Source organism: Medicago sativa, chromosome 4, assembly GCF_051527215.1.
Source record: "Medicago sativa cultivar Bolivia chromosome 4, Bolivia_mono, whole genome shotgun sequence".
Taxonomy (NCBI): Eukaryota; Viridiplantae; Streptophyta; class Magnoliopsida; order Fabales; family Fabaceae; genus Medicago; species Medicago sativa.
In genome coordinates this window covers 28576971-28602709 of record NC_140752.1, presented here as the reverse complement: position 1 = coordinate 28602709, position 25739 = coordinate 28576971, and the positions used below count along the sequence as shown (strand labels likewise).

The 25739-nt window shown below is 38.4% G+C and overlaps 1 protein-coding gene, 3 long non-coding RNA genes and 1 pseudogene across 4 annotated transcripts in view; 4 read left to right on the top strand and 1 right to left on the bottom strand.

Moving 5' to 3' along the window:
- LOC146927514 (cytochrome P450 72A15-like) overlaps positions 1-21004 on the bottom strand; it is a 30587-nt gene extending 9583 nt beyond the window's left edge. Inside the window, exon 1 of the mRNA XM_085700747.1 lies at positions 20653-21004. Coding sequence (XP_085556873.1) covers positions 20653-20965 — 313 coding nt within the window. The 5' untranslated portion in view covers positions 20966-21004. The remainder of the gene's footprint in view (positions 1-20652) is intronic.
- LOC146927517 (uncharacterized) lies at positions 3170-5266 on the top strand. The gene is made up of 2 exons (XR_015005705.1): positions 3170-3310; positions 5081-5266. It is a non-coding gene; the product is annotated as an uncharacterized LOC146927517 (long non-coding RNA).
- LOC146927516 (uncharacterized) lies at positions 9285-11381 on the top strand. The gene is made up of 2 exons (XR_015005704.1): positions 9285-9425; positions 11196-11381. It is a non-coding gene; the product is annotated as an uncharacterized LOC146927516 (long non-coding RNA).
- Positions 15139-17496, top strand: LOC146927515 (uncharacterized). The gene is made up of 2 exons (XR_015005703.1): positions 15139-15540; positions 17311-17496. It is a non-coding gene; the product is annotated as an uncharacterized LOC146927515 (long non-coding RNA).
- A 966-nt stretch (positions 21005-21970) lies between the features above and the next one.
- Positions 21971-23917, top strand: LOC146927513 (uncharacterized; annotated as a pseudogene).
- Positions 23918-25739: the final 1822 nt, after the last annotated feature.

The window sequence follows — 25739 nt, the reverse complement described above, 5'->3', positions numbered from 1 at the left end:
AGAAGAATTCTTTTTAAGAACCAAAATTTAATTCTAACTAAAACAATCCTTGACCATATTTTACTCAACTTCCAATGGAATTATGGGAGATCCATTCTCCATAAGTGAAGGATTAATAAAAAGAATATAAAAGAAAAGCAACTAGAAACCAAAGGTGGTTAGACTAAAGTTCTAAATGAGTTTTATTTAAGATTGAACCGATTTACTCAATTTTCGACCGAATTATCATAGATTCATTCTCCATAACTGAATGGTTAATAAAAATTATAAAAAATAAAAGCAACTACAAACCAAGGTGGTAACGAGTAACGAGAGAGAGAGATAGAGGCGGCAGTCGTAGGGTTTACCTAAGGCCACTACGCAGACACTTTTCGCCGGAGGTCAGGAACAATGGGGGGGGAAGGGGTCCTGTCAGGGTGACACAAATTGGGGGGGGGGGGGGGGGGGGGGATGACTGGACTGTTGTGAGTTCACGACATCGGAAAGCAATCCCACCGGGCGATTGAGGACGGAACAGATCAAGGGAGCATCGGCGACAAGGTAGTTTAGGCTGGGATAGGCACCAACATCTAGGGTTTCGTGAGCATGGTAACTACCAAGAACAACATCGAATTGCAGCATGGTGAGAGAGGTACTGCGCGCAACACAAGTCTTAAGGCAAGGGCTTTGCATGAATGTTCATCACGCCAACATAATTCACCAAACAGATTGGTAGTTAACTACAACTCTCAGCAACGTGACAGATTTCTTGACCATTACTACTGCACCCGTGACTCATTACCTTGTTCCAGAACTCATTACCGTTCACGTTCCAGAATTCACTATCAGTCATGTTCAAATTCTTTTCTTAGGCATAACAATTCATGGAGAAGCAAGTCAAGGGCTTATTCCATAATTAATTACCACTCACGCGGAAGATCACGGGTCCATAAACATTACCATCATTCTCACTCACAACATCATTCACGACATCATTCCACACCGAAGTCAGAAGTTCGTCACAACTCACCGACAACGACAACTTTTTACTTTACAAACTTTCCTGAACCAACACAGTATGTGACGTTGAGGCAAGGCTTTGAGGTTTGTGGTATTCTAACTGAACTTTAGGTTTCCTGGAATAGAAACGTTAGAGGCCAACTTTTTGGATTTGTGCGATTCACAAATGTTCGGGATGTTGTTAAATTGAACAAAGCTTTAAATAATGTTGTTTTTGGGAATCTAAAGGTTTGGGCAAATGTGGCGAGATTTGATAGATTTGGAGACATATATTTTAATAACAGGGAGAGGAAGCAGTTGAGGAATTCTAGTGTTAATACGATCAAAGGTGCTGATGGAGAAAAAAGAAAGCATGTAGAGGGAGAAAAAAATCAGCATATTGAGGGAGATAATAAGTTGGTTGGAGAAAGAAAAAAAAGAGCATCTTGGGGGAAATAATCAGATGGTGGATGTTGCAAAAAATATTAAGGGTGGAGACGTTAAGATACTTTCCAGGAAGGAGGAACTTGAGTTGGTGAAAAGACGAGCTCGGGTAAGTAAGGTTGTTCGGGAAAGAGTTAGATTAGAAGTTGCTACTGGCAAGGGACCTACGATTGTTGCTAACTCGGTAATGGATGATGTTACTTATGCTGAGGTTACTGAGGGAAAGGAAAGGAAAGATTGTGCATTAGGGGTGAAGAAGATTTCCGATAGTGTTATGAAATTCTCATCTGATTCTAAAGTTTTTAAGTGGGCAAGTAATGGTGTTGTTGCAAGGGTTATAAATGGAGAACATATCCATTCAGTTGAGCAAAAATTTAGAGATGCAGGTTTTGATAATGTCTGAATTATTCCCATGGGTGGAAATTTTTGGAACCCATAAACATGGTGGAAATTTTTTTAATTGATGATATTTTAAGTAAAATAAAATTTGTGGGGGATTAGAACTTGGACTACCAGTTGACATTCGTTTTGAGGATACGAATTCAGATTCGGTCTTCAAATTTTCAGAGCCGGTTGAAGCACAAGATGATGAGCCTAAGGAAGGGTAAATTAACTCTTGTCAATGAGCTTAAGGAAGTTTGGGACAACACCATGGGGAATAAATCACAAGTGGCGAAAGCACTCAACACTATTCCGGATTCATCTCTAAAAGTTCCCACCAAATTTTGTTCGAACTCTTACTCATCGCCAAAAACTAATGAAAAAAGAAAAGTATCTCTAAAGTGGAAAACACTAAATCAATGGGGGTTGACAAGTCTTCTTCAACTATAGACAGTGACAGGAAAAATTCGCTAAATTTACATGGTAAACAGATGCTCTTCAGGATGTGGTGGACATTGGTAATTCTATTGGGATTCAGTCAATTAATATGTTTAGTGCTCTTGCTCGCCCAAGTAATAAATCAAATTCGGGAGGCGGTGAACATGCTAGGTCTCCAACCGTTTTGAAGGATTGTTAGTGTTATGTGAAACATAACACTAAAGTTAGTCTCAGAGTTTGGAATCAAAATCATACCTAAATTTTAGATGCTCATATATCTGATATCCAAACTAACATAGCTGTTCTCGATTCTAAAGGAGAGAATTCTACTCTTGAGGTGGATGAAGTTGAAGACCTTCATTCTCTATCGGCTGATCTGCATTCTTTGTTCAAGCTTAATACTAGTATCCAATGGCAAAAATCTAGAATTACTTGGTTGAAAGAGGGTGACGCTGTAACATCCCGCTCGTCTGCTAATGGGAATTTACCTGTTAAATATATCAGAGGACTCAAATTCATGGAAATGTTAGTTAAGGGAAAATATTTTATGACATGTCGGATTTATACGGATAAAGTATCAGTGCCAGATTAAACACGTTTAAGGCAGGGGCGATTTGGTAATTGCACGGGAAAGGATATTTATTTGGTTTAAGCACCAAAATATCTCATTATCTCTTCTCCTTTCTCTCTTAAGGTTGGCAAGAGCTTCTCTCCCTCCTCTCTTCTCTCTCACGCCCTCAATCCTTTCTTCTCCTCTTCACAAATCTTCCTAAACTTCAATCCCTCATGGTAAATCTCAAACTATGTTCCTTCATGGTCTCTAAGCATGAAGAAGTTTGGTCTTGGTTGATTCCTCTACTCCTCCTCATCAAGAAAAGTTCAAAGAGTTAGGGTTTTGATGAAGAAGCTTTGGGTTGGAATAAAGATGATTAAGCAAGGATTATGGTGTCTTAGGTTGCAAGAAAACAACAAGAGTGAGATGGTGTGTTCAAAGGAAACAAGTTGATCAAAGCTAAGGTTATGGCTTGCTTGGGCTTGAGGCTTGGAGTTATTGCTAGAGCTTTGATAGGTGAGTTCCATAGATAGATTACCTACCTTTGGGTTTGATAATCATGTGAACAAAATCATGTTTTATGCTAGTTTTATTTTTATGAAAACTTAAGTAACCCCAATGGAATTCTTGTTGTTTACATGATAAAATTGCCATGAGATATGTTTAAATGAAGCTATATATGTTGCTGGATGTATTGGTGCATTACAGGGTCCAATTGGTCGAGTTTTGGGTCGAAAATGGCGAAAACCCGTAGCCGAAAGCACCGAAAACGCAAAAGTTCGCAGCGCTGCGCCTGTACAAGGGCGCTAGGCGCCCACACACAGGGAGCCAGCGCTAGGCGCCCCACTCCTGGCGCCAGGCGCCCCAGACAGGACAACCTCCGCGTTGTTCTGCGTTCGGGTGCTTGGGGGCAGTCGTGTGGGGGTCCGTAGCGATCGTTTCGGAGTGTTCTTTCACTGTTTTTACTTATCTTTCTACTGGAACAAGTTTGGCTTTATCAAATCATGAATTTATAAACGGCTCGAAACTTGGGTTTATTGCATTTTCGGTCCTTAAAAAGTATTGAAAATTGCACACATCGTCAATTGATCCTTGCATCATTAATCATGGCAATCTTAGCATGTAACACGAGGATGGCTCAAGAGAGTTTAAGTATGATGGGGTAGTATTGAACTAAGAATGGGAATGTATTAGAGCCTCGACATAGTAGTCGAGAACTAGCATGTTTAACAAGAACTTCTAGGATGTTAAGACGCGAAGAATGTCATCTTCGCATACGACTAAGAATGATATGACAAGTTTGTGAGCCGTGGATTGACTAGTTGATCTATCCACCATGATTAGGTATGTTTATGAACAAGTATAGGTTACCGATAATCGGATCGATCAAGGTTCCGAGGTAAACATGTATGTATGATTATGTTTAACTTATATGCACGACAAGACTATGACTAATAAGTGTAGGTGACATGTCTCTTGATATCCACATCAGGGGGATACAAGGGGTTCTCATTATGAGAACGATTCAAGCCGTAAGGGACCCGCATGTCACTGAGTAACAAGACGTAGGTGCTCGTGTCTCTTGTTATCCACACCAGGGGGATACGGGAGGTTCTCGACCTAAGGGGAATGGTTCAAGCCGCAAGGGACCCGCACGACACCGAGGGAGTCCGATGTACGTACATCGGTCATGTATGGGATTGATTTCGGGGTTACTCCACCCGGGACTATCCGTAAAATGAATCAAGATAATAACTGTTTGTTCAACGCTAACCCATAAATGAACTTAGACACGATTATGTTTATTATGATTATGATTATGTTATGTTTATGCTCATGATCGAGCCCATGTATGATATGTTTAAGAACAAGAATAAGAGCATAAAATGCTATTAGACGAGAGCAGGATATGTATAGAACAAGCTATGTACATGATACCGATGACGATCCTAGGTTCCCCTAATCGTCCAGTTTAGCATCGTGTCATGAGTATGATATGTTTAGGCCTCAATACATAGAGTGTATTCTTGGCTACGCGGTTCTAGGTTCCCCTCGACCGCCATGACACGGATAGGTGAGAAGCCTATAACACGTGAGATAAGACTATGACGGCCCTAGTATGCACTACCGTCTAAGTATGCAAGTCCCCACACACGTATAATCAACCGTCAGGTTGTAATGTAGACACGTGGTGACCGTAGGTTTCCCCTTGAGGTTGCCTATAGCCTAGGATTTAGGGGAACTCACTGAGACATTATGTCTCATCCCAATCCTTATTTGTTTCAGATAAGCAGGATGATTATGCATGTTCGGAGCCGAATGGATATTACTTCAAGGGTTCGTTCGTGAAGCTGCAGGATGTTATGGACTTCAAGGATGCATTTTTATGTATGGATGAGTTGTATTGTATTATTATTTATACGAACGGAACTTGATGTAAATATTATTCATTCGAAGATTTTAATTGTTGTATATTTTAATGTATCCAGTACTAATATTAACGCACGTGCCAGACTTTCTAGATACGTCTGGTATGGGTGTTACAATTGGTATCAGAGCAGGTCGATTCAGACCGTGCCTTGGGTCATTAAATTACAACTAAGGTAGTGGGACCATTGGGTTCCGGGTAAATGTTCTAGTTGTTGATGTTAGTTGAGCCTGATCAACTCAATTTAACATTCAGTGATTAGAATGGATGCCTGAGAGCTGAATAGGACCCAGGAGGAATGAAGTATATGATGAAGTAGTTTGATCGTGCCAAAAGGTGGCCGGTGAACTAATCAAGTAGAAGTGTGAATCCTCTGGGAATGTAAAGCATGTTAAGAAGAAACGTTTCGACAATGTCAGGTAAGATGATAACGATACTCCATGTACCCGTAAGTGAAGAAGTTGGATATGTGTATCTAACTATGACCGAAAGTTTTGGTAAGAGTTGTTGTTGGAACGGGTTTAAGATATTCTAGAATGTCCGAACAAGGCTACAAGGAAGTAAGAGGTCGGTGTATGTTGGCGAGTCAGCAGTCTCTCAGGAATAACATTATATGAATGAAGTTAACTGTATGTATGTTTGGAAGTTGCATAAGTAGCAACGTAATGAAGTAAGCCGTTCTTAGCAGATGAAGTTAAGGTTTATGTGGAAATTTTATGTTAGGAAAATATGATGACAAGATATCAGTTTCTAATGTGCCTTGAATGGAACCGAATGATGTTAATGCTTGCCATGCAAATGTTATAGAATTGTTTTAAAATGTTTGGAAGGAATGATATGCATTGGGATACTTGAGGAAATAAATTTTTTATGTAAAATACGATTTTCCTTTTGGAAAGCTGAGTTGAAGAAAATACGCCAATAGCGAACCTGGATCGAATTTTTTTCAGTTTTTCTTCGAAAACTGTTATTTCCACTCTAGGGTCAGTAGTAGCTATTGGGGGTTGTTTTCACAATCTTTTATATAACCAACACTCTCTATAACATCAAGTATCGAATGTACATCACATCCTATGATTTCTGAGGAAGAAAATGCATGGACAAGTATTAACGGAAATCAATCCGGTTTAAGGTAGCTTTGGAGGTTAATGTGTCAAGAGCCAGGATCAATAGTACAAGGTTCCGACATATGACTAGATAAAGTGAATGCGTATGCATGAGGTATGAAGTAAGAAGTTAAAGCGGTGTAAAGTTATAAGAAATCAAAAGGTTCTCGGATTATATGGAATTATGGTGTATTTCTCGAACCTATGTTTTGCTTAATAGACTTGCTAAGGCTCGATATTATGTTGAGTTATAAAGTTTAAAAGAATTTAGAAAAGAATTACGCGTATGGGTGATTGAAGTTGACATTTTGAAAATTCATAAAAGTTTTTCTAGGAACCGGTTTGCTATGATACTCGTAGAGCGAGCTAGACTTATTAGAATCTAGAATTGATGACACGTATGTGTTATCAACTCGTTCTATGATTGTATAGCAACGGCCGGGACCTAAACTCAATATATTTATAAAGTAGAAAATCATCAACGTCAATGACCCGTGCGCTAGTTTACGAAGTTTTCTTTAAAAGAAAAAAAAAATTAATGAGCAAGCATTGGTATGATTAAGCAAAATATAGTTCGCGAGAATGCGAAGGTACAAAGATTAGATGTTCAAGAAAGTTATGTTCAAGTGCTAGATGGGTTGTTAATGGAAATTGAGTTTACTCGAAAATAAGTTCAGATATGATATGTATGGGAAGTGCAACCAGCAAGAAAGCAAGGTTACGCCCGAGTCAAGTATTATGAGAATAAGATAAACCATCACGAGTTTTGAATTCACAAGACAAGTGTAAGGTTGTGATGTTGGTTACAACATGGAAGATCTTGAGAACAGTTCAAGAAGTTAGTATTCAAGTGGTAATTAGGAATATGAAGTCTCAGTCGCTCTAACGGATTAGAGTAATGGTTTAAACCAACCGGTGGGAATCAGAGTAGCGCCATGGAAGCTAATCGTTAATTATGAAACATGGAAAATTTTTTGGTATGTATGAATCTTCGTGGAGAATGTTCGGTTGGTAATTCAAGTTTAACAAGAAGCATCATAAGCCAAGCGAGGAGTTCTCGATGTGATAAGTAAGTATGGATGTTTATATAGTCAGTGTTGGCTAAGGTAAAAGTTGAAAGTATGTATCTCTACCTAGGTAAGATGAGAAAGACGAGTGTTGCCATATATTGATTGGCCAGGATGCATAAATGATGATATGGGAAATATGTAAGGTTCAGAAGGTACCTTTCGTGACTCAAGTAAAGAATTAAAGCATGTTATCAAGAAAGGAAATGCAACCCTTGAGCTTTATGCTCTTGTATGCAATACTTGTTGAATGAAACGATACTTGTTAAGACATGTCGAGTCAAGATTTTGTAACTTTTAAAAGTTAAGGTTGGTATTAAGGAACTTGGGAACGATGCTTATTTTAAACATGAAACTTTTCATTGTCGAAACTGAGGAGGTATGTCGCAAGCAAGTTTACATAAGACGAGCAGTAAGACCTTTTTCAAAATTTAAAGACTCGTCTTGTGGTTATGAAGTACCATTACTGACTCAGTTTCGAAATGATAATTTTATTTAGCTAAGTGTTTATCCGTTCCAAGAACCCGTATACCATAGTTAAGAAAAAATTTCTTAAAACAAGAAAGATTTTAGAACACGTATTGTTATCATTTAACAAGGGGCGGCACTTGACAGTATGCATATGTTATGGAAACGATAATGTTCGTATGAAGTCAATATCCTACGGGATACACGAAAATGTGTTAAGAATGTATGATGTAAGTGCAAGTAAAATTGCTAGAAAGTTTCAAGAATATGTTGACCACAACGTTGTTTATTAGATTGTCAGATGAAGTAACAATTTGATTTCACTCCTTTATGTCAAGCTATATGAGATACCCACTAGTTCGGATGTGATGAGATGCAATAAGTTTTCAATGAGAACGGAAGATTTCTTAAGACTCGGAAGGAGATTCGTGGAATCGTCTAGATGAGTAATGGAAATAAGAGACATATGCCTCAAGGTACAGTACGTAAACTGATGTATGAATTATATGTTTATCCGATAAGATTATGTATGCATGAAAGAATGATTTAATGTTGCAAGTAAGCACCGCAGGGCAAACCTGGTTTCCGGTAGGATTCCAGTTAAAAGACAAATCTTGAGTGTTCATGTTTATGATAAGATCCATTTATGAATGTTTTATGTTAAGTGGGTAAGACACAACCCGAAACAATGAATCTATGTTTAACATGGAATGTCCCAAATCATGATGTAATGTGATAACTCCGATTTTGAATGATTTTAAGATCAAGAAGGTGATGTTCAGTTACATGTGGGTTAAGAAACAAGATGAGGACATGATAAGACGAGCCTTTTGAATATGTATGAATAGAAAACGTATGGCTCAGACCAAAGATAGTAAGTTTTGTCAAGATGATTGGTAGTCGATCTCTAAATTTCGAGGACGAAATTTCTTTAAGGGAGGTAGAGTGTAACATCCCGCTCGTCTGCTAATGGGAATTTACCTGTTAAATATATCAGAGGACTCAAATTCATGGAAATGTTAGTTAAGGGAAAATATTTTATGACATGTCGGATTTATACGGATAAAGTATCAGTGCCAGATTAAACACGTTTAAGGCAGGGGCGATTTGGTAATTGCACGGGAAAGGATATTTATTTGGTTTAAGCACCAAAATATCTCATTATCTCTTCTCCTTTCTCTCTTAAGGTTGGCAAGAGCTTCTCTCCCTCCTCTCTTCTCTCTCACGCCCTCAATCCTTTCTTCTCCTCTTCACAAATCTTCCTAAACTTCAATCCCTCATGGTAAATCTCAAACTATGTTCCTTCATGGTCTCTAAGCATGAAGAAGTTTGGTCTTGGTTGATTCCTCTACTCCTCCTCATCAAGAAAAGTTCAAAGAGTTAGGGTTTTGATGAAGAAGCTTTGGGTTGGAATAAAGATGATTAAGCAAGGATTATGGTGTCTTAGGTTGCAAGAAAACAACAAGAGTGAGATGGTGTGTTCAAAGGAAACAAGTTGATCAAAGCTAAGGTTATGGCTTGCTTGGGCTTGAGGCTTGGAGTTATTGCTAGAGCTTTGATAGGTGAGTTCCATAGATAGATTACCTACCTTTGGGTTTGATAATCATGTGAACAAAATCATGTTTTATGCTAGTTTTATTTTTATGAAAACTTAAGTAACCCCAATGGAATTCTTGTTGTTTACATGATAAAATTGCCATGAGATATGTTTAAATGAAGCTATATATGTTGCTGGATGTATTGGTGCATTACAGGGTCCAATTGGTCGAGTTTTGGGTCGAAAATGGCGAAAACCCGTAGCCGAAAGCACCGAAAACGCAAAAGTTCGCAGCGCTGCGCCTGTACAAGGGCGCTAGGCGCCCACACACAGGGAGCCAGCGCTAGGCGCCCCACTCCTGGCGCCAGGCGCCCCAGACAGGACAACCTCCGCGTTGTTCTGCGTTCGGGTGCTTGGGGGCAGTCGTGTGGGGGTCCGTAGCGATCGTTTCGGAGTGTTCTTTCACTGTTTTTACTTATCTTTCTACTGGAACAAGTTTGGCTTTATCAAATCATGAATTTATAAACGGCTCGAAACTTGGGTTTATTGCATTTTCGGTCCTTAAAAAGTATTGAAAATTGCACACATCGTCAATTGATCCTTGCATCATTAATCATGGCAATCTTAGCATGTAACACGAGGATGGCTCAAGAGAGTTTAAGTATGATGGGGTAGTATTGAACTAAGAATGGGAATGTATTAGAGCCTCGACATAGTAGTCGAGAACTAGCATGTTTAACAAGAACTTCTAGGATGTTAAGACGCGAAGAATGTCATCTTCGCATACGACTAAGAATGATATGACAAGTTTGTGAGCCGTGGATTGACTAGTTGATCTATCCACCATGATTAGGTATGTTTATGAACAAGTATAGGTTACCGATAATCGGATCGATCAAGGTTCCGAGGTAAACATGTATGTATGATTATGTTTAACTTATATGCACGACAAGACTATGACTAATAAGTGTAGGTGACATGTCTCTTGATATCCACATCAGGGGGATACAAGGGGTTCTCATTATGAGAACGATTCAAGCCGTAAGGGACCCGCATGTCACTGAGTAACAAGACGTAGGTGCTCGTGTCTCTTGTTATCCACACCAGGGGGATACGGGAGGTTCTCGACCTAAGGGGAATGGTTCAAGCCGCAAGGGACCCGCACGACACCGAGGGAGTCCGATGTACGTACATCGGTCATGTATGGGATTGATTTCGTGGTTACTCCACCCGGGACTATCCGTAAAATGAATCAAGATAATAACTGTTTGTTCAACGCTAACCCATAAATGAACTTAGACACGATTATGTTTATTATGATTATGATTATGTTATGTTTATGCTCATGATCGAGCCCATGTATGATATGTTTAAGAACAAGAATAAGAGCATAAAATGCTATTAGACGAGAGCAGGATATGTATAGAACAAGCTATGTACATGATACCGATGACGATCCTAGGTTCCCCTAATCGTCCAGTTTAGCATCGTGTCATGAGTATGATATGTTTAGGCCTCAATACATAGAGTGTATTCTTGGCTACGCGGTTCTAGGTTCCCCTCGACCGCCATGACACGGATAGGTGAGAAGCCTATAACACGTGAGATAAGACTATGACGGCCCTAGTATGCACTACCGTCTAAGTATGCAAGTCCCCACACACGTATAATCAACCGTCAGGTTGTAATGTAGACACGTGGTGACCGTAGGTTTCCCCTTGAGGTTGCCTATAGCCTAGGATTTAGGGGAACTCACTGAGACATTATGTCTCATCCCAATCCTTATTTGTTTCAGATAAGCAGGATGATTATGCATGTTCGGAGCCGAATGGATATTACTTCAAGGGTTCGTTCGTGAAGCTGCAGGATGTTATGGACTTCAAGGATGCATTTTTATGTATGGATGAGTTGTATTGTATTATTATTTATACGAACGGAACTTGATGTAAATATTATTCATTCGAAGATTTTAATTGTTGTATATTTTAATGTATCCAGTACTAATATTAACGCACGTGCCAGACTTTCTAGATACGTCTGGTATGGGTGTTACAATTGGTATCAGAGCAGGTCGATTCAGACCGTGCCTTGGGTCATTAAATTACAACTAAGGTAGTGGGACCATTGGGTTCCGGGTAAATGTTCTAGTTGTTGATGTTAGTTGAGCCTGATCAACTCAATTTAACATTCAGTGATTAGAATGGATGCCTGAGAGCTGAATAGGACCCAGGAGGAATGAAGTATATGATGAAGTAGTTTGATCGTGCCAAAAGGTGGCCGGTGAACTAATCAAGTAGAAGTGTGAATCCTCTGGGAATGTAAAGCATGTTAAGAAGAAACGTTTCGACAATGTCAGGTAAGATGATAACGATACTCCATGTACCCGTAAGTGAAGAAGTTGGATATGTGTATCTAACTATGACCGAAAGTTTTGGTAAGAGTTGTTGTTGGAACGGGTTTAAGATATTCTAGAATGTCCGAACAAGGCTACAAGGAAGTAAGAGGTCGGTGTATGTTGGCGAGTCAGCAGTCTCTCAGGAATAACATTATATGAATGAAGTTAACTGTATGTATGTTTGGAAGTTGCATAAGTAGCAACGTAATGAAGTAAGCCGTTCTTAGCAGATGAAGTTAAGGTTTATGTGGAAATTTTATGTTAGGAAAATATGATGACAAGATATCAGTTTCTAATGTGCCTTGAATGGAACCGAATGATGTTAATGCTTGCCATGCAAATGTTATAGAATTGTTTTAAAATGTTTGGAAGGAATGATATGCATTGGGATACTTGAGGAAATAAATTTTTTATGTAAAATACGATTTTCCTTTTGGAAAGCTGAGTTGAAGAAAATACGCCAATAGCGAACCTGGATCGAATTTTTTTCAGTTTTTCTTCGAAAACTGTTATTTCCACTCTAGGGTCAGTAGTAGCTATTGGGGGTTGTTTTCACAATCTTTTATATAACCAACACTCTCTATAACATCAAGTATCGAATGTACATCACATCCTATGATTTCTGAGGAAGAAAATGCATGGACAAGTATTAACGGAAATCAATCCGGTTTAAGGTAGCTTTGGAGGTTAATGTGTCAAGAGCCAGGATCAATAGTACAAGGTTCCGACATATGACTAGATAAAGTGAATGCGTATGCATGAGGTATGAAGTAAGAAGTTAAAGCGGTGTAAAGTTATAAGAAATCAAAAGGTTCTCGGATTATATGGAATTATGGTGTATTTCTCGAACCTATGTTTTGCTTAATAGACTTGCTAAGGCTCGATATTATGTTGAGTTATAAAGTTTAAAAGAATTTAGAAAAGAATTACGCGTATGGGTGATTGAAGTTGACATTTTGAAAATTCATAAAAGTTTTTCTAGGAACCGGTTTGCTATGATACTCGTAGAGCGAGCTAGACTTATTAGAATCTAGAATTGATGACACGTATGTGTTATCAACTCGTTCTATGATTGTATAGCAACGGCCGGGACCTAAACTCAATATATTTATAAAGTAGAAAATCATCAACGTCAATGACCCGTGCGCTAGTTTACGAAGTTTTCTTTAAAAGAAAAAAAAAATTAATGAGCAAGCATTGGTATGATTAAGCAAAATATAGTTCGCGAGAATGCGAAGGTACAAAGATTAGATGTTCAAGAAAGTTATGTTCAAGTGCTAGATGGGTTGTTAATGGAAATTGAGTTTACTCGAAAATAAGTTCAGATATGATATGTATGGGAAGTGCAACCAGCAAGAAAGCAAGGTTACGCCCGAGTCAAGTATTATGAGAATAAGATAAACCATCACGAGTTTTGAATTCACAAGACAAGTGTAAGGTTGTGATGTTGGTTACAACATGGAAGATCTTGAGAACAGTTCAAGAAGTTAGTATTCAAGTGGTAATTAGGAATATGAAGTCTCAGTCGCTCTAACGGATTAGAGTAATGGTTTAAACCAACCGGTGGGAATCAGAGTAGCGCCATGGAAGCTAATCGTTAATTATGAAACATGGAAAAATTTTTGGTATGTATGAATCTTCGTGGAGAATGTTCGGTTGGTAATTCAAGTTTAACAAGAAGCATCATAAGCCAAGCGAGGAGTTCTCGATGTGATAAGTAAGTATGGATGTTTATATAGTCAGTGTTGGCTAAGGTAAAAGTTGAAAGTATGTATCTCTACCTAGGTAAGATGAGAAAGACGAGTGTTGCCATATATTGATTGGCCAGGATGCATAAATGATGATATGGGAAATATGTAAGGTTCAGAAGGTACCTTTCGTGACTCAAGTAAAGAATTAAAGCATGTTATCAAGAAAGGAAATGCAACCCTTGAGCTTTATGCTCTTGTATGCAATACTTGTTGAATGAAACGATACTTGTTAAGACATGTCGAGTCAAGATTTTGTAACTTTTAAAAGTTAAGGTTGGTATTAAGGAACTTGGGAACGATGCTTATTTTAAACATGAAACTTTTCATTGTCGAAACTGAGGAGGTATGTCGCAAGCAAGTTTACATAAGACGAGCAGTAAGACCTTTTTCAAAATTTAAAGACTCGTCTTGTGGTTATGAAGTACCATTACTGACTCAGTTTCGAAATGATAATTTTATTTAGCTAAGTGTTTATCCGTTCCAAGAACCCGTATACCATAGTTAAGAAAAAATTTCTTAAAACAAGAAAGATTTTAGAACACGTATTGTTATCATTTAACAAGGGGCGGCACTTGACAGTATGCATATGTTATGGAAACGATAATGTTCGTATGAAGTCAATATCCTACGGGATACACGAAAATGTGTTAAGAATGTATGATGTAAGTGCAAGTAAAATTGCTAGAAAGTTTCAAGAATATGTTGACCACAACGTTGTTTATTAGATTGTCAGATGAAGTAACAATTTGATTTCACTCCTTTATGTCAAGCTATATGAGATACCCACTAGTTCGGATGTGATGAGATGCAATAAGTTTTCAATGAGAACGGAAGATTTCTTAAGACTCGGAAGGAGATTCGTGGAATCGTCTAGATGAGTAATGGAAATAAGAGACATATGCCTCAAGGTACAGTACGTAAACTGATGTATGAATTATATGTTTATCCGATAAGATTATGTATGCATGAAAGAATGATTTAATGTTGCAAGTAAGCACCGCAGGGCAAACCTGGTTTCCGGTAGGATTCCAGTTAAAAGACAAATCTTGAGTGTTCATGTTTATGATAAGATCCATTTATGAATGTTTTATGTTAAGTGGGTAAGACACAACCCGAAACAATGAATCTATGTTTAACATGGAATGTCCCAAATCATGATGTAATGTGATAACTCCGATTTTGAATGATTTTAAGATCAAGAAGGTGATGTTCAGTTACATGTGGGTTAAGAAACAAGATGAGGACATGATAAGACGAGCCTTTTGAATATGTATGAATAGAAAACGTATGGCTCAGACCAAAGATAGTAAGTTTTGTCAAGATGATTGGTAGTCGATCTCTAAATTTCGAGGACGAAATTTCTTTAAGGGAGGTAGAGTGTAACATCCCGCTCGTCTGCTAATGGGAATTTACCTGTTAAATATATCAGAGGACTCAAATTCATGGAAATGTTAGTTAAGGGAAAATATTTTATGACATGTCGGATTTATACGGATAAAGTATCAGTGCCAGATTAAACACGTTTAAGGCAGGGGCGATTTGGTAATTGCACGGGAAAGGATATTTATTTGGTTTAAGCACCAAAATATCTCATTATCTCTTCTCCTTTCTCTCTTAAGGTTGGCAAGAGCTTCTCTCCCTCCTCTCTTCTCTCTCACGCCCTCAATCCTTTCTTCTCCTCTTCACAAATCTTCCTAAACTTCAATCCCTCATGGTAAATCTCAAACTATGTTCCTTCATGGTCTCTAAGCATGAAGAAGTTTGGTCTTGGTTGATTCCTCTACTCCTCCTCATCAAGAAAAGTTCAAAGAGTTAGGGTTTTGATGAAGAAGCTTTGGGTTGGAATAAAGATGATTAAGCAAGGATTATGGTGTCTTAGGTTGCAAGAAAACAACAAGAGTGAGATGGTGTGTTCAAAGGAAACAAGTTGATCAAAGCTAAGGTTATGGCTTGCTTGGGCTTGAGGCTTGGAGTTATTGCTAGAGCTTTGATAGGTGAGTTCCATAGATAGATTACCTACCTTTGGGTTTGATAATCATGTGAACAAAATCATGTTTTATGCTAGTTTTATTTTTATGAAAACTTAAGTAACCCCAATGGAATTCTTGTTGTTTACATGATAAAATTGCCATGAGATATGTTTAAATGAAGCTATATATGTTGCTGGATGTATTGGTGCATTACAGGGTCCAATTGGTCGAGTTTTGGGTCGAAAATGGCGAAAACCCGTAGCCGAAAGCACCGAAAACGCAAAAGTTCGCAGCGCTGCGCCTGTACAAGGGCGCTAGGCGCCCACACACAGGGAGCCAGCGCTAGGCGCCCCACTCCTGGCGCCAGGCGCCCCAGACAGGACAACCTCCGCGTTGTTCTGCGTTCGGGTGCTTGGGGGCAGTCGTGTGGGGGTCCGTAGCGATCGTTTCGGAGTGTTCTTTCACTGTTTTTACTTATCTTTCTACTGGAACAAGTTTGGCTTTATCAAATCATGAATTTATAAACGGCTCGAAACTTGGGTTTATTGCATTTTCGGTCCTTAAAAAGTATTGAAAATTGCACACATCGTCAATTGATCCTTGCATCATTAATCATGGCAATCTTAGCATGTAACACGAGGATGGCTCAAGAGAGTTTAAGTATGATGGGGTAGTATTGAACTAAGAATGGGAATGTATTAGAGCCTCGACATAGTAGTCGAGAACTAGCATGTTTAACAAGAACTTCTAGGATGTTAAGACGCGAAGAATGTCATCTTCGCATACGACTAAGAATGATATGACAAGTTTGTGAGCCGTGGATTGACTAGTTGATCTATCCACCATGATTAGGTATGTTTATGAACAAGTATAGGTTACCGATAATCGGATCGATCAAGGTTCCGAGGTAAACATGTATGTATGATTATGTTTAACTTATATGCACGACAAGACTATGACTAATAAGTGTAGGTGACATGTCTCTTGATATCCACATCAGGGGGATACAAGGGGTTCTCATTATGAGAACGATTCAAGCCGTAAGGGACCCGCATGTCACTGAGTAACAAGACGTAGGTGCTCGTGTCTCTTGTTATCCACACCAGGGGGATACGGGAGGTTCTCGACTTAAGGGGAATGGTTCAAGCCGCAAGGGACCCGCACGACACCGAGGGAGTCCGATGTACGTACATCGGTCATGTATGGGATTGATTTCGGGGTTACTCCACCCGGGACTATCCGTAAAATGAATCAAGATAATAACTGTTTGTTCAACGCTAACCCATAAATGAACTTAGACACGATTATGTTTATTATGATTATGATTATGTTATGTTTATGCTCATGATCGAGCCCATGTATGATATGTTTAAGAACAAGAATAAGAGCATAAAATGCTATTAGACGAGAGCAGGATATGTATAGAACAAGCTATGTACATGATACCGATGACGATCCTAGGTTCCCCTAATCGTCCAGTTTAGCATCGTGTCATGAGTATGATATGTTTAGGCCTCAATACATAGAGTGTATTCTTGGCTACGCGGTTCTAGGTTCCCCTCGACCGCCATGACACGGATAGGTGAGAAGCCTATAACACGTGAGATAAGACTATGACGGCCCTAGTATGCACTACCGTCTAAGTATGCAAGTCCCCACACACGTATAATCAACCGTCAGGTTGTAATGTAGACACGTGGTGACCGTAGGTTTCCCCTTGAGGTTGCCTATAGCCTAGGATTTAGGGGAACTCACTGAGACATTATGTCTCATCCCAATCCTTATTTGTTTCAGATAAGCAGGATGATTATGCATGTTCGGAGCCGAATGGATATTACTTCAAGGGTTCGTTCGTGAAGCTGCAGGATGTTATGGACTTCAAGGATGCATTTTTATGTATGGATGAGTTGTATTGTATTATTATTTATACGAACGGAACTTGATGTAAATATTATTCATTCGAAGATTTTAATTGTTGTATATTTTAATGTATCCAGTACTAATATTAACGCACGTGCCAGACTTTCTAGATACGTCTGGTATGGGTGTTACAGACGCTAACTCCAAGTTTTTCCACGGACACATGTCCTCTAGAAGAAGAGTGAATTCTATTATTTCTCTCTCAGTGAATGGTACGCAAATTGAGGGGATGTCAGATATCAAAAGCGTTGTTTTCAACCATTTTGCTGCTCACTTCAAAAAGTCAACTCTAACTCGGCCTAGTGTAGAGAATCCTCCATTCAAAACTATCTCTTGTGAACAATGTGGTGATTTAACAAAACCATTTTGTGTTGAATAGTTGAAACAAGCGGTTTTGAACTGTGACAACTAAAAGGGCTCGGGGTCGAATGGAATTAAGTTTGGCTTCATTAAGGACTTTTGGGGGGATCTTAAAGATGATTTTATGCGTTTCATTTCTGAATTTCATCGAATGGGAAGTTATCAAAAGGAATTAATAGCACTTTTATTGCCCTTATTCCTAAGGTAGCTAGTCCTCAACGACTGTCAGAATTTCGGCCTATCTTTCTGATTGGAAGTATGTATAAAGTGTTGGCTAAGGTGTTCGCTAATAGATTGTGGTCCGTTATTGGAAGTGTTACCTCTGAGTCTCAATCTGCATTTGTTCATGGTAGGCAAATCCTTGACGGTATCTGAATTTCTAATGAGTTGATTGATGACGCCGACGTTTAAAAAAGGAGTTGTTACTTTTTAAAGTTGATTTTGAGAAGGCTTTGACCCTGTAGACTGAGTTACCTTAATGTTGTTATGATTAAAATGAATTCCCCTGTCTTATGGCACAAATGGATCATGGAATGTGTTACTACATCAACTACTTCTGTGTTAGTGAATGGCTGCCCAACATATGAGTTCTAATTTGGACGAGGTCTTCGTAAAGGCGACCCCCTATCTACGTTTCTCTTTTTAATAGTGGCATAAGGTCTTAATGCTATGATGAATGCTTTAGTCTCTGATGATATATGTATTTCTCACTTACAATTTGCTGATGATACATTGTTACTTGGGCATAAATGTTGGGCAAACATTCGATTACTAAAAGCCTTGCTATTGCTTTTTGATATCTCAAAGTCAAATTTCATAAGAGCATGGTTATTGGAGTTAATGTATCGGAGTCCAGGCTGCACGAGGCTTCTATGGTTTTGAATTGTAAAATTGGTCATATTTGTTTCTTTTACTTGGGTCTTCCTATTGGCGGCGACTCTCGTAAATTGAATTTCTGAAAACCTCTGATCGATCGAGTTACATATAGACTGTCTGGGTGGAAAAGTCGTAATTTATCTTTGGGTGGCCGGCCGGTTGGTTCTTCTAAAATTTGTTATGTCCTCTCTCATGGTCTACTTCCTTTCCTTCTTCAATGGTCATACATGTATCATTACTTCCCTTAAATATATCTTTAGGTTGGGACACTATTTGTCGCAAACAGGAGGACGGAGGTTTGAGGGTGAGAAGAATTAGGGATTTTAATTTATCTTTAATTGGCAAATGGTGTTGGAGATTAAGGGAGGAAAAAGGTTGTTTGTGGTACAAAGTTTTAGCGACGGGATTTGGCGAAGACGGTGGGACCATTGGGGACGGGGGGAGAGTAGCATCGATGTGGTGGAGAAATTCGATTAGCATTAAGAGGGGTGACAGAGAGGGGGATGGCAGTTGGTTTAACGATCACTCACATAGGAAAGTGGAGGATGGTTTATACACTTTATTATGGCAGGATACTTGGTTGGACGGAGGTACTTTGAAGAGTAGATTCAGTTATTTTGTTTAACCTTTCTACTAGCAAAATGGCAACTCTGTCTGATATGTTTTTGTTAGGTTGGGGAGAGGGAGGTAGTGCTTGGAGGTGGCAGAGAAGGTTGTTTGTTTGGGAGGAAGAACTAGTGAGAGAGAGTGTTGTGTTCTTTTATCACCCATTTTTTTTTGCAGGATAATATGAACGACAAGTGGATTTGGTATCTTCATGTCTCTTCAAAATACAATGTTACCAGTGTTACAACCTTTTGACTTCAAGGGTCTCTTCTTCAACTCATGATCACAACACATATTTTTGCCACAAAGACGTTTTAAAAGTCAACATTTTTGCTTGGCGACTGTTACGTAATTGATTGCCTACACCTGACAATTTAATTAGGCGCAGGATCCTTCAACCAAACACTCATTATTGTTCAGGTTGTTGCGGTTCTTCAGAGGATATTGATCACCTCTTCCTGTCTTGTGACTTCTATGGACAAATTTGGTATGGTATTTACAAGTGGCTAGGTATTGTTACAGTCAAACCAGCTCATGTTAAAGACCATTGACTTCAATTTCGATCGCTAGGCGGATTTTCTAAAAACATTTGTAATGTTTTCTACTTGTTTTGACTCTCCTGTACTTGGATTGTTTGGCGTGATATGTATACTAGGATTTTTCAACAACAAGGGGACCCTTTTCATCTTCTCTTAGACAGAATTAAGCTGCAATGTTTCTGGTGGCTGAAGGCAAACCACCCTTCTTTTGCTTTCACTTACCACATGTGGTGGCTTAATCCCCTCTTTTGCTTGGGAGTTCACCTTTAGCTTCTTTTGCGTTTTTGTTCGTTTTTTGCTACTTGTTATGTGGCTTTTTCCTTTGTTTTCCTTTGGTTCCATGTTGTAACAAATTTTATTCTTTCTTAGTTCTCGTCTGGCACATCTTGTGCTAGAAAGACTAAGATGTTTGGTTAATTAAATCCATTTTAGCTTCTTAAAAAAAAAAACCAAGGTGGTTAGACTAAAGTTCTTAATGAGTTTCTTTAAGAGTTAACCAATTGACAATAAAGTATGTTAGACTACTTGATATCTAACTTATATAATCTTTTAAAAAACCCACTTGTATTGGTCTGAAAGTCTTTATTTAGAAGTCTTTAATTAGAACCTTAAAGTATGTTCCTCATCTTTGATTATTTTCGGTATCATTTTCGATGAGCTAGTATGACTTCTAAAAAAAGTACGTAAATAATCTTTAACCAGAGCTTACTTACATCTGGACCAATGTCAAACTAGCGAGTCTCATTTTCTCCAAAACAGATCAATACAAAAAACAGAGCAACCAAAAAATAATGCAACCAAAGTAGAAAAGCTTGAATATATTGTAGTATCATACCGTATTTAGCAATAGTGTGAACAACAAAAGGCAGAACACGAGGAGCAATGTCATTAGAGTAAGGATCCATAGGTTTAGATTTAGCTTCTTTGATCATTTTAACCATATCTCTAATATCACCAACCATGAGTCGATATGAATTTCCTTTTAGACCTTGTTGTTTGAGACGTTTCTCTATCCTTTTTGGTGTGAACCAAATCCAATCCAGTGCACTCCAAATCCACCATATCAACACTGAAGTAATCACAGTGATGATTGCAACTTTTGTTGGCTGCAAATTTAATGATGATAATAATGTTCCCAAGTTTTCCATTATTTCTGTGTTACAATATAATATTATGTTAAGTGCTACGAAAGCTTATAAACAACCAGTGTTGCTATATATAGGAGCCAATACAGGAGCCACCCATAATACAGGAGTAGTTGGCAGCATTCATGAGTGGGTCCCCTACCTACAAAGCTTTGTGATATTTAACATTTTTCATAAACAAACATTATTTTTATGATTACAATAATAATATAATAATACCACGTGAGCGACCCACGAGAGCCATTCAGAACAATATATGATACCCATGATATATTATTGTATGGTGTAGAATTAGTACCTTTAAATTTGTGACCCACCTAAACCCGTATGGTTGCACGTAAGCCCACTTGAAAATGGAAACTGATTATTGACTAAACATGCATGCATGGAAATGACAGTTGTATCTCCAGCGGAAATTACTGTTGGTGAAATTGGTCGCAGTTAATTACTATTGGATTTACCGGTAGTTAATTACCGCTGCGACCAGGGGCGGAGCCACTTAGGGTTGAGGGTGTGCACCTGCACACCCTGGAATTTCCAAATTTACCCCTAATATCATGCTATATTTCTATTTGCATACCCTGAATTTTGATTGTTGCACCGATCCAAAGGCTTTCTCATTTTAAAGCTGACGCAGAACAAGTTTGCAACTACTTGCTTTTTACATATTAAAACTGACATTTGCTAGCTATTTATGTGTTTAGTACTCCTATGTATTTATTCTTGTTATTTATATCATTTTGTTTGGTCGCTTTTTATTTTCAACTGAATGTTGCATAAGTGAAGAGGCCAAGTCTCCATCCGAAGGCCTGAGCTTCTACTAAAAAAAGTATTGCCACTACACCAAACTAAATCTTGCTTAGATACCTCGCAAACAATTAATATAAATCACAAATTAGCAGCATATAAATCACAAATCTATAACGTAATTTTAATTCACTTTACATATTTATTTTAAATTTGGAAATGCTAATATTATGTTTTATCATACAAATTATATAATTATTAATGAATTTGAAATTTTTTGCACCCCCTGAGCCAGGGTCCTGGATACGCCACTGGCTGCGACCTGTAATTTAACACATGCAAAAAGGTTTTTCCTCAACAAAAAAAAAAACACATGCAAAAACTTCAGTTTCTGCATTTCCCTTTTAATATTGTAATTATCATCCTACAAAAAAAAAATTGTAATTATCAAATTTTCTGCTACAAAAAAAAAATTGTAATTATCAAATTTTCTGCCAAAGTCAATTTGCACAAATTCATCCAATTTTTTGAAGAAAATCATAAGTAAGTAAACGTAATCCTCACGACTCAGATCTATAACAATGCATTGTTTTTTTAGATAGACGAAATAGCAAAATCATTATAAACTCACACACAGAAGTGGAGGTACTGAGATTCGAACCCCAGTTATAGCGTCCGGCTTAACAATTTCGACATATATATTACCAATTGAGCTAGGATTTGCAGACTAACAATGTATTTTTTTTTTTTAAGGAACAATGCATTGTTTTATTACTGCACCTAAAATAAAAGTGTTAGGCCAGAGTTATATTATATGCTTTAAATGTCAGAAGAGTACGTTTGCGTTGTAAAATCCTACTGATGCAAGCTTGAACCCTTATAACGAAATATTACTTTTTTGGACCCTAACATAACCATAACGAAATATTACTTTTTTGGAACCTAACATAACCATAACCATTATAAACATTTGATACCATGTGTCAGATTAACCACGTGTTCGATGAGTCATGAGTTCGCACATTACAATTTTTTTCTTTTATAATAAAAAATGGAGTATATTAAATTTGTAAATGATTTATTTTTAGGAAAATACACCTTAGATGATATTTCCAACTTTTTGTATATTGAAGTATAAAGAGAAGAGCAAAGAAAGACTATAAACTCGAATGGAATCAAGGTCTTGCGTTTGGTTAATGCTCCAAATTCGAGCTTCTATATTTTCACGTTTTTTAAGTCTTGGAACACAAGAAAAGAATACTCTAACGTCCAATTAAATATAGCATTGCGCCCACCTTTCTGGAATTACCTCTCAAACCTTAGCCACACCATAACCGGTCCCTGGATGTTAATAGCGGACTTCAACGAAACCATCTTCCCTGGTGATCAAAGAGGGGGAATTTACAACCACACCAGAGCTACCCTCTTCTCCAATCTTATGAGCAACTGCAACCTTCTTGACCTCACAATAACTGGAGGAAAATTTACCTGGCACCGCAGCTACAATGGTCTTCGCATTCTCTCAAAGAAGCTTGACAGGGCCATCACTAACATAAATTGGAGGCTATCTTTCCCTGAAGCTTTTGTGGAAGTTCTCTGCAGATTACACTCTGACCACAATCCTCTTCTTCTTCGTTTTGGTGGTCTTCCCCTTGCCAGGGGACCTAGACCGTTTTGTTTTGAAGCTGCCTAGATTGATCATGAGGAATATGCTGACTTGGTGAGTAGATCCTGGAATTCTTCTAACCATAATATTACTGTTGCACTTGATAAGGTTAGCGAAAATTCTATCAATTTCAACCATGAGGTTTTTGGCAACATCTTCCAAAGTAAGAAGCACATAGAAATAAGACTCAAAGGCATTCAAAATTATCTTGAAAGAGTTGACTCCCAAAGGCATACTCTCATTGAAAAGGATCTTCAACGGGAATATAATCACATCCTTTTCCAAGAAGAAATGCTCTGGTATCAAAAATCTAGAGAAAATTGGGTGAAATTTGGAGACAAAAACAGCTCTTTTTTTCATACTCAAACTATTATCAGAAGAAAGAAAAACAGGATTCACCAGCTTCAGCTTCCTAATGATAATTGGACATCGGATACTGACATTCTCCAAGATAAGGCTCAAGCTTTTTTCAAAAATCTGTTTTGTAGTGCTCAACACCATCAAAACCGCCACTTCAACTATGGCCCTCACCCCACCATTGATGAAGACGTTAAGAACACCCTCACCAAACCCATTTCCAAAGATGAAATATCAACCGCTTTAAACTCCATGAAGTCATATAAATCCCTAGGCCCAGATGGTTTCCATTGCATTTTTCTTTAAACAATATTAGCACATTGTCGGAGATGATGTTTTCCATCTTGTCAACACAGCTTTTCAAACTGGTTACTTTAACCCTGCCATATCTGACACTCTCATAGCCCTCATTCCTAAAAATGCCCCCCCCCCCAAACTTTCAAAGACTTTAGACCCATTAGCCTCTGCAACATCATTTACAAAATCATTACTAAAGTCCTTGTCCTTCGCCTAAGGCATATCCTTAATAAAATTATTGGTCCCTACCAAAGCAGTTTTCTGCCAGGTAGGGGCACCTCTGACAATTCCATTGTTTTGCAGGAAATTGTTCACTTTATGAGGAGATCTAAGAAGAAAAAAGGTTATGTTGCTTTCAAACTGGATCTTGAGAAAGCTTTTGACAATGTCAATTGGGAGTTCTTATGTGCTTGCCTTCATGATTTTGGTTTTCCTGACTCAATTGGGAGTTCTTATGTGCTTGCCTTCATGATTTCGGTTTTCCTGACATTACCATAAAGTTCATCATGCATTATGTCACCTCATCCACCTTCTCTATTCTTTGGAACGGGAACAAAATGCCTCCTTTCAAGCCAACTCATGGTCTCGGGCAAGGAGACCCCCTATCACCTTACCTCTTCATTCTTTGCATGGAAAAGCTTTCAATTGCTATTAACAATTCGGTCCTCCAAGGTGAATGGGATCCAATCAGAATGTCCGCCACAAGTCCTCATCTTTCTCACATTTTCTTTGCGGATGACATGCTCCTCTTCACCAAAGCTAAGAATTCTCAAATCAGATTGATCAAAGATCTCTTCGATCGGTTCAGCAAAGCTTCAGGGCTCAAGATTAATCTCTCTAAATCTAGAGCACTCTACTCATATGGTATCCCTCATCAAAAAATACAAACTCTCACTTCTATCTCAGGTATCCGAAGCACAACATCTCTTGACAAATACATGTGTTTCCATATCCTTAAAGGGCGACCCAAAAGAAGTGATTTCCATTTTGTGATTGATAAAATGCATACGAGACTTGCATCGTGGAAGAGTATGCTTTTAAATAAACCTGGCAGATTGGCACTTGCTACTTCTGTCCTCACCTCTATTCCATCTTATTATATGCAGAAAAATTGGCTTCCTGAAAGTATTTGCAATAGTATTGATCAGGCAACCCGGAACTTCGTTTGGAGAGGGCCTAATGATAAGGTAATACATTTAGTTGGCTGGAAAAAAAATTGCTAAGCCCAAAATTCATGGCGGTCTCGGTATTAGATCGGTGAGAGATGCAAATATTTGCCTTCTTGGAAAATTGGTTTGGGACATGATTCAAAATAATAACAAGCTTTGGGTGAATATGCTCTCAGATAAATATTCAGCAGGGGCGAACATGTTTAATGCAACATCCAACAGCAGCAGCTCCGCTATTTGGGCCTCCATCATCCGCGCTAAAAATGTCCTGATTAATGGTTTTTCTTGGAGAGCAGGTTCAGGATCCTCTTCATTTTGGTTCAGCCGTTGGAGTGCTTTTGGCTGCCTTGGAGCACAAACCCCCATCATAGATATCCATGACCTTCACCTCTCTGTAAAAGATGTCTTCAATACTGAGGGGAACAGAACTCAAGCGCTTTACACGACTCTCCTTCAAGAGGTATCAGATTTCATTATTAACACTGCTTTTATTTTTAATGATGCGATCGAAGGTTCTTTTATTTGGCCTCATAACAAGAAT